Here is a 14725-nt window from a genome sequence, read left to right as displayed (position 1 = left end):
CATATATGTGGAAAAATGTAATGTCATTATTTTTGGTGTAAAAAATAGAAAGGCAGAACTTGTTTTAAATAGTGGGAGGTTGAAAGATGTTGGTGTTCAGAGGGACATACAGATACCAAAAGTTAACACGTGCCAGTGGTAAACAGAATGAATCTATAACACCCCTGATTTGTGCTTTGTTGATGGTGGAAATGTTCTGGTGTGTCAGGAGGTGAGCCTCAGGATATCCAACCTCTCTTCTGACCTTGTCGCCACAGCACTTAAGTGGCTGGTCCAGTATGATTTCTGTTGAATGGTGCCATGCAATAGTTTATGTCCACCTTAGGGACCACAGGTGGAACCTCAGTTTTACATCTCATCTGAAAGAATGAATTCTTACTGTTTAGTATGCCCTTGTCCTGAAGTATCAGCCTCTGTTATGTGCTCAGATCATGAATGTAACTCCTGATTCAGGCATGCATTAGATTATTCTAGTGAAGACCTGATATCTTTACCTTCTTTCCTTGATCCATATATTGGCTTATCATCAAAGTGTTTCATTAGTTCTTTGGCTTTAACTTGAACATCAGTCTTTCCCTGAGGTTTCTCAGACTCATCTCGTTTCATGGCTTCTTGTCTTCTCTTTTCTTCCTCTTCACGCTGACGTTTCGTCTCCTCTTCTTTTTGAGTCTGAGCTTTCCTTTTCATTTCCTCTTCAAGATGACGCTTCTCTTCGGCTTCTCTCTGAAGCAGTGCACGTCTCTTTTTCTCCTCTTCTTCATGACGGTGCTTCTCCTCGGCTTCCCTTTGAAGTTGTGCATGCCTTTTTTTCTCCTCTTCTTCGTGGCGTTGCTTCTCCTCAGCAAGTCTTTTACTTTGTGCTTCCACTTCCCTTTGCTTGGCAGCAGATTCTTCTTTTTTCCTATTTTCTTCCTCACGGATTTTATCTTGAAGTCGTTCTTCCTCCAGCTGTCGTTGCTTTACCTCCCCTTCTTTTTTGACATTTAATTTCCAAGTATTTTCTTTTTCTTGTTTTGCTTTTCTAAAACAAATGTAAAAATGAACTTTTACGACAATGTTAGAAAAATCACTAATGTGACAGCTATTCTGCTCAAAACCAGACTGAATTACCATCAATCCTGCCATAACTCCAAAGCTCTGTGGATCATGGTATTGTGCTCTTTGTGCCAACAGTAAATACCATGACTGAAGGCAATGTAGGAACTGGAAGGGATGAAAAGAAATGAGAAATGAGAAAAGACAGGAGTGGGGTAAATTTCCATGGGATAAGTTCTTTGTGAATGAACATCAAAAAAAATTTAAAACAAAACCAGAAAATCTGGAAAACTTCAGCAGATCCGACAGCATCTGTGGAAGGAGGAGCAGTTAATAGATCAGGTCGAAAACCCTTCAATCAGAACAGAGAAAAAGAAAAAAAAATGTTTTAAGTTGCAGAAAAGTTTGTTGAAGGGATGAATAGGTTCAAAGGGAATATCTGTGATAGTTTGAGGCCAGGGTGCTGTGGGAATAAGTTGATAATCAGGGGAGCTGGGGGGGGGGGGGGGGGGGGTGGGTGGGGAAAGGGGGAGACAAGGAATTGCTATGTGCTACAAAAACAGGCTGGGGTGTGCTAATGGAGAGAGAAAGGAGAAGAAAAATTCTGAGCCGATATTACAGATTGATGATTTAGAGCAGAAATGGCCAGTTCTGTTACAGACAGAGAAAGCAAGTTATTGGAACCTGGAGAATTCAAAATTGAGTCTGGAGAGCTGCTACGTGCTCAGGCAGAAAGCGAGGTGCTGTTCTCAAGCTTGCATTGGGCCTCATTAAAACAAGGGGATGCAGAACTAAAGTGGCAAGCAACAGGAAGCTTGGGGTCACCCTAGTGGGCTGAATACAGGTGCCCTGCCCAATCCACATTTGGTTTCTCAAGGGTAACAAAGCCACGTTGTGAACATGAATATATAGTATACTAGATTGGAAATCACCTTTAGGGGTCGTATAGGTCCCTGGATGGTGCAAAGGGAAATGGTCAGGTGTAGCATATACCGCTGTTGCACGGGAAAGTGGCATAGGATGGGAAGTGATTGATAGGGTGGGAAAGCAAACCAGGGAGTCACGAAGGGAAAATCTCTTTCAAAATGCTTGAGGGTAGAGAGGAGGGGAATGTGGATCTGGTGGTGGAATCCCTCTGGAGCTGGTAGAAATCGCAAAAGATGATCCATTGAATGTAGATGCTGCTAGGGCGGAAGATGAGGACGCGGGAACTCTATCGTTACTTATGTAGCCCAAACTCTCCAATCCTCCCGACCAAAAAGAAAGTTATGCTGCATTGGGATAAATTCAAACTAAATTTTATATAGATTACAAACGTCAACATATTATTCATATACAGACAGTTAGATTAGTAACATTTTCCAGTCCCATGAGCTTTATTTCTGGAACTAGAGTAACCTTCAGTCACGGTGCTTGGCTGATTTCTCTTGGGAAGAAGGGATGCACAGTTTCTGCTGCCTTAATCATTAGATGGCATGGATGCCAACTAATCCACCACTTTAGCTGGGAGAGACGAAGGACAAAATGAGTTTACAATTATAAGCTGAAACATACACAAAGGCTTCAGGCATTATGCTAAATCAGCCTGCAACAACTGCTAGGAATATTGTTTTTAACACTTATCTCATTCTTCCCATGAAAAATCTTTCATTTAATGTCCTCAATTTTAAAATTAGAAGATCTCAAAATTAAAATTACTGGAGTGCCTAAGGTTTCAAAAATTTTCAGCTGCAATCACAGGAAACTAATGTCAAGTCTCTGGGCACTTAAACAAAAACACACAAATGATTTTACCTCAAAGCATCCTCCTCTTGCTTTTTTTTCCTTGCTAGCTCTTCACTTTTTTTTCTTTCAAGTGCTCGAATTTTATCATCTTTGATTCTATAGAGCTGCTCCAAAGCAAACTGCTGTTTTGTGTAGCTTTCTCGTAGTTCCTGTTTGATTATATAGAGCAACAAAACAGGTGTTGAATGTTCAACTTCATTTTAGCTGCTACTGTTAACAAAAATTAGTCCAGAAAGTGCGAGTGACACATGCACCTTACAAAAACCATAGATGGAAATGCAGAACATGCACAGGAATGACCCTGTAGTCACTCTGGCCACCGCCTGCTGCACACAGATCGAATGCTAAACGTAATCAAGCTCCGGGCAGTGCTTACTGGACTACCCTTGTTTACAAGAATCTGATCATCTGTAATAAATGCAGTTGTCAAGTTTAGGAAAGCCAAATTAATTAACTGCACAGAAAGTGATACAGATCTTCAGTGCATGAGGAGGACAGAACACTTCCAGACTCATTATTTTTCAGATAATATTTACTTCCATTGATATGCCTGTATGAGAGGTCTGTGATTTGGTGCTGCAGTGAGAAGCCTGGACCGAGACCTTAGTTCAAAATCATAAATATAGAAAAATGAATTTTAATTTCAAAAATAAATCTGGAAATAAAAGCTGACATCCATGAAGTTAATAGGATTGCTATTGAAGGCCCTAGTGCTTCATTAATGTCCTTTGTGGAAGGAAATCTGCCATCATTACTTCTAGCGTATTTGTGAATCCAAATCTCATTCTTAGCTACTCTCAAAAATAGTTTTATGAGATATTCACCTATCAGATGTATAGATAGCCAGGTCACAACCACCTTGGGCAATAAACACCAGCTTTGTCAGCAACATCCCAAGTTGGGTTGCCAACAGTCTCACGTTGTACAGGACTTCTCACATCTGAAAGGAAAGTTGGCTGTCCGTCTTGATACGGGGCACTAATTTTCCCCATAAAATCAAAAGAGCCACGTGGCCAGGGTTGGGAACCAGGAGAGTCACAACTCTTAAATGAGAGACTGGTGACTTCATTGCTCAATTTATCCTGAAGCCCTGTGCCACATGGTGACTGGGAAGAGCACAGTGGCACTGAGGCTGAACGTTTGCAATAAAAATTCAACTTCCTCTCACTATCTGCTTGATCCTTGAGGCCTTTGGAAACTGGGCCTAAATATTATGTGATGAAAAGCTCAAAACCCACTGGACCTAACCATGAGCGACCAGCTTGGATCTGCGCAGATCTCTCACCGGCACTGACAGCAATTTCAATGAGCTCTTTTATAGCTGTTTCCTGCATGAGGAACCATCAGATTCATTGAATTACCACCATTGCCCTGGGCTGCCTCCTAGATTTTACTTCTAATGAGGACAGGCACATGTATTTGAATTTCAGGGATTTCCAGACAAAGTTGACACCATGAAGGACAGTGGTATTTGAGGGTGAACTGGAAGGATATGTGCCCAGCTTCCTGATTTAGCAGAGTGGAAAATGTTTGCCCTCTGAGATTCAAGTCTGAACATTCAGAGCCCAGAGTGCTGACAAACAATAATAAGCTTACTGCAGCAAAAAATAAACTGCTGCAAGAACTCAGTAGGTCAAGTAAAGATAGTTTATTTCTGGAACCATGTATTAAATGCACTGTTTGGATCAGTTGATATTTAGGGGCTGGATTCCAGGCCTGAAAATGCATTTTCACTTTTCAATTTGAAATGATTAAATCTTTAAACTCAATTTCTTCTCTTGTCCTCTCTTACAAACTGAATGAACTATTAAGCTTTTTTTCAGTGCAGTTATAAGATTTACACAGTATACTGCAATCTAATATCTAAAACTGTGTGCTGACAGCAAGTGATGGGAGAATGTCCATTGACCATCTTCTAATGGGTAAACACTTTATTCAGCATGAGACTAATTCATACTTCATATTGTTGCAGCAAACATTACAATGCAAGTCTCCACTTAAAAAAAACAATGGCCCCAATTTTCCCTTTGACAGACAGCTGCCAACAGGTCTACTTGCTATTGAGCTATCTTACAAACCAAAGATTTGCATTTAAAAATCAAAAAAAAATTGCAGATGCTGAAAATCTGCTTAAAATGCTGCCAACTGCCCCCATTAAGCTACTTGGACTCAAAACAATCTGAGATATTCCCCTTGAATTACACATCCCTCTCCTACTCTCATACTGAAAGGTAGTATTTCTCTCTTTCCTGGTAACAGCAAAGGGTCCCGGACCCAAAATGTTAACTGTTTCTCCTGCCACAGATGCTCCCTGACCTGACGAGTGTTTCTAGTATTTTCTGTTTTTGCTAAAGATTTGCATTAATTATGCTTAAGGATTCACTCACATTTAAAAAGTCAAAAAGCATTTGAATAGCTCCAGGCTTGTTGAAAACACAATTTTTGTATACTATTATTCCCATGTCCCTCTTTGAGCCTTATGATTGAGCCTTAACATTACAGAAAAGGATATTAAAAAGAAATAAAAAAATTATTTTGCTCATGAAAAACTATGCCCCACCAATAATACTTTAACACCACAAAATAAGTATTGACATTCTTTTTACCAAGCAATTCTGTCTACTTTTTTCCTTTGATATAACCTTTTAAACAGCAATGGAAACAAGTGACTTTTAGAAATCCCGCCATTTTGATCAAGTGCTACACCATATGATGTCGCCCATCCCAGCCAGATTTTCTATGTGTACATGGAAGGAATGGATGGATAGAAAGAACAGCAGATAAAATCATCTCTACTACTCTCCCTTCTCAGAAAATATTGATAATCTATTATACACAGCAGTCTGGAACAGATCCCCATTACAACTCATCAAAGGATGGTTGGCTGTGATGGAAGGTATTCTTGAGAAGTGGCCCACAACTTACTTCCAGAATTGTCTCAAAAGCAGAAGGGAGTAAGGATCCCTGGGTTCAGTAACTTGCTCGCAGCACTGCCATTTTGGATTGTACTGCATAAAAATAAACTTGTCATAGAGGGAAAAATTGAAGCCAATGTGTAAATATTTCAACAAGCAGAAGAGCAAGAAAAAAAACAAAACAAAAATCTGAGATTAATAAGGTGGTTAAAACACAAAGATAGAAAGCATTAGTAAACCTACTACATAAAACATAACAGCCAGCAATGAAGTATGACTGAATAGAGCACATGATATGCAACAACTGACTATAGACTTCTGTAGGTATTCAGAAGTACAGAATAGTGCTTTACTGCTTACTATTATTTTGTTAATATACCACAGGCACTGATCTCCAGAGAGAAAGAGAGAGAGAGAGAGAGAGAGAGAGAGAGAGAGAGAAAAAGGTGAAGAGCTCCCATCTTCAAGGATACTGGATAGTGTTCAGCATTGCTTATGGCCTCTGTCCTCAATTACAAGGAATGCATTGCCCAGATTCTATGAGCACAGTCACAATCAGGCTCAAAGAATCATTGCAGGACATTGTACCACATTATCAAGACCTCAATATGTAAATATACTTATTTTTAGTAGCAACAATATAATGATGCAGATATTCAGGATTTTCATTAAAGTAAACATTTTTTTTTAGAATTAATAAATTATTCTGTTTCTGTTAAGCTTATTCCTGATCAAGCCATACTCTGTTGGTTCAGTTGTAAGGACCATATGCTACTAATGATTTAGTGACGACTAGTGGGTTCTGTAGAGATGTAGCCATTAGAGACTGGCTCAAGGCGGCCATCAAATATTCCATTTCCAAAAGACCAATGTTCCTGAGGGGAAGAAGGAAATAGCCACAATTTCCTACAATTGAATATTAATGAACTGTCAATGCGGCAATTTATCTTGCAAAATATTTTATTTCTCATAAATTGTAACTAGCAATGTCAGTAAAATACTTTGACTGCTGTACACATTAGTTAAAAATGTCTAATTACTGCTGTAATCTTATTATTTCTCTCAGACTCAGGAAAATGAAGTCCAGACCCACTGATGTAAGTTTATGGATCTTCCTCATGGGAAATTATAGAACACACTTATTTTGTTTTAAAATAGATATTCTTGCATTATATGTAAAACTACCATCTGACTGTACACAGATCATAGATCTATGCTCCAGATTCCAGCACCTGCAGTCTCTTGTGTCTTCATAGATGCTGTTGACACAATTTGTTTTCTAACAAATGTGGAAAGACAGTTAGCTTTTGATTCTATTTGTTAAAATAACTCGTTAAATCTTTCTGGAGCATGCTTAAAATCTTAGTCATGTGCACTGAGGATATATCAACAAAGCACAAATGGGTAAAGGACTATGGAAACAGGAATACATGAAAGCAGAAAGAGAATAAGACTTTTTTTTAAGCAAACAACCTTCAATAAAAGGAACAAGCTGCTGAGACAGCCCAGCAGAGAGAGAAGGCACTCAAGTACAAAGTCGTCCATTTCCTCACACTGTAAAATAATAAAGTATGGGAAATGAATAAACAAAATATCATTTGTTCACTGAATGTACAACAACTATATTTTGGCCAACAGAGTCTGCTTAAGGAGTGCACTGTAAAGAAATGGAAAGAAGCATGTTAAAATAAATAAATTCAAACCTCTTTCAAATTGATACTCAAATGTTTTTCAAATTTCAACAATACAGTACAAAAATTAACAAGTCAAACCATTTCATGCAGTAACTATATGAACATGGGCCAATGATTTCACCAGCTTCCCCAATTCACCTTAATGCTCAGAGTACTTCTGGAATGAACTGGATAGAAAATTGAAAGCTGCTGCACCAATGTATAAATGAACATATGGATCTTTAAATTTGGCATTGATCTTTAAATGAGTTATAGTTACTAACTAAAAATGTTGCACATTGTGAAGTCCCACACAGGTACAAGGTAATGAACAGTAAATGCACACGTGAACACACTGTAACTAAATTATAATACAAATTTAGTAAAGGGATATCATCTAATTTATTTAAATAATTATATTAACATTAAGAAGACATATGATTTGTATTTATATAGAGTTTTTTTTTTAAAAACAGCTTCAGGTCCACCAAACTTCAGTCAAAATAGTACCTTTGAGTTGTGATGTGAAATTGCTGATTAATTTAACTTTTAATGATGAAAATAATATGTCTTCTACATAGGTTGAGTGAGCTAGGACTTTTCTCTTTGGAGAAAAGGAGGAGGAGAGGTGACTTGATAGAGGTGTACAAGATGATAAAAGGCATAGATCGAGTGGACAGTCAGAGACTTTTTCCCAGGGCAAAAATGGCTAACACAAGGGGGCATAATTTTAAGGTGATTGGAGGAAGGTATAAGGGAGATGTCAGAGATAAGTGTTTTTTTTTAAACACAGAGAGTGGTGGGTGCGTGAAACGCACTGCCGGTAGAGGTTGTGGGGGCAAATACATTAGGGACATTTAAGAGACTCTTAGATAGCCACGTGAATGATAGAAAAATAGGGGGCTATGTGGGAGGAAAGGGTTAGATAGATCTTAGAGCAGGTTAAAATGTTGGTACAACATCGTGGGCCAAAGGGCCTGCATTGTGCTGTAATGTTCTAAACTGTAGTCACTGTTCTAATGAAGGAAATGCAACTATCAAATTTGCACACAGCAAGCTCCCATAAACAACAATATAATTATAACTAGCCAATTAGTTTGTGTTAACAGAGAGCAATAAATATTAATTAGGACTCAGGGAATAAGTCCCCTGCTTCTCTTCAAAATGATACCATGGAAACTTCTAAATAGATCCAAAAGTTGGTATTCAAATTAGCGCCCAATTTAAAACACAGCATCTCCAATATACAACATTCCCTTCGTGTCAACCTGCAATTTTATGCTCAAAACTCTGGAGTGAAACTCAAGGTTAAAATTGTTGTTTTATAGAGCTTAACAATTACTTGAATTATAGGGCAGGACAATCAACTTTACACATTTAGATACGGTCAATTTATCATCCATAGAAAATTAGATGTCAGAAATTTGTCTGGAGTTCAGTTCCTCCATTGAAACATATTTAAAGCTTCATTCCTCTAGGTCATACAATGAACTTTTAAATAATTTCCAATTTACCTTCCCTTAAACAATGTCAAAAATAAAATGAAACAATGCCATTGTGGTTTTAGTACATCATTCCTTAAGGCCTTTAAGAAAAAAGCCCACATCACTCCACACTTTTTGCATTGGAATACCAGTTGTTCTTTTGCCTCCCACCAGTCTGATTAATTGCTTTTGATTAAAACAGTATAGATTCTTTTTCAGTATGTTTAATGGACAAATTTGGTGTGTTGTCAAATTTCTCTTTACTTGAGAAATTATTTGCTATTTTGCATCCTTTTCAGTCTCCTGCATCCTATTTCCTGCTTCTGTTGTTCTTGTCTTCGTTATCTTCCCTTTAATACACTGTTCCTTATGCTTCTCTTTGTTGCTCTTCCATATTCTTATCTTCCTGATACTCATTCCTGGAATTTACTATCCTGTTCTATCTTTTAATATTCCCATTTCCTAGTGAACCTTTGATTCAATGTTTCCTTTTTCCCTTGATCCATTTCTGTCCTTACATTAGGGGGTACAATTTAAAAATAGTTTTACTTGAAACTGGCACAAGTCTTGATCTCATGTTTCACCAAATTAATCTACATTTATCAGAGTTCTGGCAGCGATCAAACAACACACCAAATCACATTTTCGAATGCACTTTCCCAGCTGGTGTAATCTGTCATATTGTTCTGACAACATATCTGTTGTCCATGAATATCAGTTATCCAGCTGACCAACATTCAATTCATGGAGTTGATGATTAGGATTAAAGATTGTTCAACATAACTGCTACTTTTTAATTCTTTTGACTCTACCAGAATTGCTCCAAGGCCACAAAGTTTAAATCAACTCAAGGAGTTGAAATTGCTTTAAAAATGGATTTATCAGGGGCAGATCCTTTACTGATGTGCAGGTTGCAAACGCCTTTTTTTGGAGAGGAACCTTTTCCACTCCAGTCTAATCACCCAGTCTCTCTACACACCCTGTTCACTTCCTGAAAGAGTCTTACAGCCAACTTAAATTAAGCTTTGGCTAAATAAGTAGGTAATGTACACTTTTGTCATAGAATTCAGAAGATGACTGGTGAGAAAAAAAAAGGACACTTAAAATAAGGGAACACTTTCTGGAAAATCAAAGAACCAAAAGCTGGCATCAAAAGTCAATGAATAAAATATAAATCCCATCTCAACAAAATATTTGTCCTCTTGGATATATCATACCATGGAAAGTAACATTTATTATTTTAAAAACAGGTTAAATGTTTGAGCTAGCTGATCTCAGCAAGCACACAAGTTAGTCAGCATCCCTGGGCACAGGAGACAACAATAAAACTAAGCCAGATTCTGGGTTCAGATTGCTGCCAAGTGATACAATAATAAACAGGTTTTTTGGGGAGACAATGGGAATACTTGTTTTAAATGTTTGTCCAACAGAATGGTCAAGGACTAATATTAAAGTTGAGATTAAATGCAACTTTCTTTCAAAATGATGATTAGGTCCATTTGTTAATACTGTTTTGACATTACCTTCAATTGGCTGTTAAAAGCATCCATTTCAGAAAGTTTGTCAGCTGTCTCTTTCTCCAGTTCCTTCAGTTGCTGATGAAGCCGTTCACAAGACTCTCTCTTTTCAGTGTGGTTATGCTTCAACAGCTCAAGGCCTGTATCAGAAGAACAGAAGTTTTACTAAATTTGCTAACCTTGTGGATTTCTAACCCTTGTTTTGTTTTAGACATGTGGCAATGCAAAAGGATAGCTTCAGCTGAATAAAACTCTGGAAAAACTCAGCAGATCAGGCAGCATCTATAGATTTTTTATTAAAAAATGTCACATTCCAAACATTTCCTGTTTCGATTTCAGACTTCCAGCATCTGCATTTTTTTGATTTTCGGCTTCTGTTGAACATTAGAAAGTCATCTGCTTCCTCCTCCTGTCTACTAGCTGTAGGGTAGAATATTTAAACAACCCAGAATGATGTAACGTTAGGCAGGTTTTTGGGCCTTGGTTCTGGAATATAATTTTTGCAGCTAATCACTCAGATAATGAAAACATGGGTGTCTACTCACGTTGATATGCTGAAACATAGCAACTATGTACAATAAATTAGCATGAACTCTTAAGAAAAGTGAAATGCAAACAGGGTGAATATAAAGAACAGAATATACTCACTCTGGTTAGAGTTGGGCTGAAATTCTTTCATTTGGTTACTCAATGCCTGCTTCACAGGAATGAGCTGATTCAGCATAATCTGACATTCCTACAAGAACACATTTTCATGATAATGAACAAGTTTTTGACTGAATTTAAAACAAAAAAATACTATAGAACACATTTGCCAATAATTTAACTTTAAAGTTAAAAGGTTCCAGGTATTCTCAGAATAACTTCATACAGACATCAGGTTACAAATAAAGCAAGGTGTTTACTGTGGATCCAAACTCATGTGTTACCAGTACAGATGTTAGGCTTTCTATTCTATCACTGCTAGCCTCATCTCTCTTACTAATTATCAAGTAACCTACTCTATCCATTTCCAGTCCTCCTGCTCTGCTACCAACATATTCTAATAATGTCCCATTTTGCCATATAACCTCAGGACCCTCCCTACCCCCAATCATACCAGCCTGAACAAGGAGAAATGAATGAGCAAATCAAAGTGATTAAAAATTAAATATGCAGACCCCACCACAACACGCTACATACTTGACTCCTGGCACAGTTTATCAATGACCTTCATTTCATCACAAGGTCAGAAGTAGGGATGTTTACTGATGACTGCACATTGCTCATTTGCAACTCCTCAGCAAATTAACCCATACACACCTGCCTGCAACAGCACCTCAACAGCAGTCAGCCACAGGCTGATAAGTAATTAAAAAAACACTATGATGCTGGAAGAACTTAGCAAACCAGGCAGCATCCGTGGAGAAAAGCAGACGGTCAACATTTCTGGTCAGGACTGAAGATAGAAAAGGGGAAGCCCAATATATATAGGGGGAAAAAACAGAGCAGTGGACAAAAGAGGGGAGGCGAGATGGGCACAAGGTGGTGATAGGTAGATGCAGGTAAAAGATAACAATAGGGAGGAGGAGGGAGCAGATCCACCAGGGATTGGTCAAAGGTAAGGAAAGACAGGGAAATAAGAGAGGCTAGGAAAGGGAAGAAGAGAAGAAGCATGGTGGGGGGGGGGGGGTGGGGGTTGTGGGGAAGTGGGGTGGGAATTACAAAGTGGGAGAATTCAATTGTCATGCTGCTAGGCTGCAAGATTCCAAGACAGAAAATGAGGTGATGTTCCTCTAGTTTGCGCTTGCAATTCTCCTGGCAGTGGAGAAGCCCAAAGACTGACATGTCAGTGATAATGTGGGAGGGGGAGTTGAAGTAACTGGCAACAGGGAGACGCAGATCACAGTTATGGACAGAGTGCAGGTGTTCTGCGAAATGGTCATCTAGTCTGCGTTTAGTCTCACCAACATAGAGGAGGCCATCTCTACATCTACTGAATTGGATGACCTTTCATTTTTCCACATTTTATTCCATCTGTCATGTTTTTGTCCACTTGTTCAGTATGTCCATTTCCTCTTCAAGCCTCTTTACATCCTTCTTTGGTCTCACAATCCCACCTAGTTCAGTACTATCAGCAAATCTGGAAATATAATATTTTGTTCCCTTGCGCAAACTGCTGATATAGGTTGTAAATACCTGAGGTCCAAGCACCAAACCCTGTAGTACGCCATTAGTCAAAGCTTCCCAACCTGAAAATGATTAGTTTATTCCTATCTTTGCTTTCAGTCCACAAACAATTCTCATTCAAAGTCAGCACTACATCCCCAATTCCATGTGCTCTAACCTTGTTAAACAAACTTACTGGAAATCCAAATAGTCCATCTTCCTCTTATTTCTTCTTACTGTCACATCTTCAAAGAACTCCATCAATTTAGTCAAACATGATTTCCCCTTCATAAATCCATGATGACTTTACTCAATCCTATTATCTTTTTCAATGTGTTCTATTATCTTTATTATATATTCCAGCATCTTCTTTACCACCAACTTAGGCTAATAGATCAGTAGATCTACATTTCCTCTCTCCCTCTTTTCTTACTAGGGTTACATTTGCATCATCTTCTACCAAAGTCTGTAAGTCTTTTATATTCAGAGAAATTTAAACTATTGAAATTGCTTTGAATAATTAAAAAGTAAAATTAAAAAATAAATAATTTAAAATAAAAATTATTAAAACCTATTAAGACAATAATAAAAATAAAAATCTAAAACTTAACTTGCCTTTTTCTACTTAATTCCCATGTCAGGAATCCCTATTTAAATGAATGCGAATTCTGATCCGAGATCAGACCTGGTTAGCCCTGAATTTCAGGGTCTAGTGACAGACACGTGCTCAGTTTAGCCCAGACTCAAGGCATAACCACACAGGTTCAGCTTTTTAACCAATGCCTGTGGCTGAGCACCTGAAGTTCCCTTTGGAACCACTGGCTCCTTCTATTTGATAGCACATGCAAATGGTACACAAGTACTTTGGTATTGTCCCTCCTTTTTAATCTGTGCACGAAAGTAGTGTAGACCCAGATGAATTTGTTCCAAGTTGGAAATTAACCCAATACAAAATATTTCAAATTGTTATCCTTCAGGAAACTTGAGTAAATAGAGTACAATGATACATGCTTTCAAATAGAGGTAGCTCATCTACAACAATCGAGAAAACTAGTACCCACCTGAAGCTGTTGCTGCAAAACGTTTACTTCTGTTCGCCTCTGGTCATGCTTTTGATTTATGAGGTTAAGTTCATTTTCTTGAACTGCTTTTCTGCTCTTCACTTCCTGTACTTTGCTTGCAACATTTCGCTGCTTCTCACTCTGTGACAAGTGAGAGTAATGGTTAGATTTAGGTGTTTTTAAAAAAAAATTAATTCAACAACAGCAATTATACTAATTCAAAGAAAAACTGAAATTACAACACACAAATGAGAATACTTTATGGGGTTAAACAGGGTTCCTTGCCACAAAATAATAATCGCAAGAATTATATTTGACACTTGAGCCAAGATAATTCTGCTCTATTATCCAAAAGTTGGATAGTCTTGTTAGGAACAACTGCAAGACAAATTTTATTCATCCAGCCATAATTTTCTACCATTATTTCCTCATATTTAACTCTTGCATTAGTCAAGATGGGAGTGGGTGTTGGGTGTTTTCAGATTGGGGATGCACGTTTCCCCCATTCGACAAAAGACTGCATTATACATATTCATAAAACTGGCTGCAGAGGCAACAGAAGTCAGACTGCTTAACCCATTCATTTTCAAACTGTTGATGCAAATAAGTTCAGAAGTACCTAGTGCTTTTGGGAAAGAACACCTACATTTAAAGTTATGATATACACATCTTTCCCTGGTCAAGTGAATTGAAATTCATGATTTTAACAACAGAAAGAAATTCTTACACCATGTTGCTCTCCAAAAAGTTTTGTCTTAAACATTTCTCATCAGACTGAGGTTGTCAAGAAGACCTAATATTTGCATATCATTCCAGTTCATTTGACAGAGATTAAATGCATGCACTGGGGACACATTAAAACTCTAAAAGTACTCTCTGGCTTTCCAATGTATAATCTTACTTAAAAATATAGTACATTTAAAACAGCAATTTCAGAACATTAATATCATAAGAAGAAATATACAACAATAAACATTAAGAAAGTTTAAAGAAAGGACATAATGAATTAATGTTGATATGTACAATGGGGGAGGGGATGGCGAGACACAGTGGACCAAAGGGCCTGTTTTTGTGCTATCTGACTCTATTGTCAACAAATTTTCAGGG

The 14725-nt window shown here is 37.8% G+C and overlaps 1 protein-coding gene across 6 annotated transcripts in view; it reads right to left on the bottom strand.

The window, feature by feature from the left end:
• Positions 1 to 14725, bottom strand: part of itsn2b (intersectin 2b) — a 158124-nt gene that overhangs the window by 58797 nt on the left and 84602 nt on the right. For 4 of the 6 annotated variants that reach the window (XM_052024030.1, XM_052024032.1, XM_052024033.1 and 1 more), the window contains 6 exons: positions 13619 to 13759; positions 11058 to 11145; positions 10416 to 10549; positions 7209 to 7289; positions 2830 to 2969; positions 495 to 1021 (listed from right to left, as the gene is read on the bottom strand). In XM_052024030.1, the coding sequence (XP_051879990.1) occupies positions 495 to 1021; positions 2830 to 2969; positions 7209 to 7289; positions 10416 to 10549; positions 11058 to 11145; positions 13619 to 13759 (1111 nt within the window). The remainder of the gene's footprint in view (positions 1 to 494; positions 1022 to 2829; positions 2970 to 7208; positions 7290 to 10415; positions 10550 to 11057; positions 11146 to 13618; positions 13760 to 14725) is intronic. The other 2 variants (XM_052024034.1, XM_052024035.1) reach the window with 1 other exon arrangement.

This window comes from Pristis pectinata, chromosome 10 (assembly GCF_009764475.1).
Source record: "Pristis pectinata isolate sPriPec2 chromosome 10, sPriPec2.1.pri, whole genome shotgun sequence".
NCBI classification, from domain to species: Eukaryota; Metazoa; Chordata; class Chondrichthyes; order Rhinopristiformes; family Pristidae; genus Pristis; species Pristis pectinata.
This window is presented reverse-complemented; position numbering and strand designations above follow the sequence as displayed.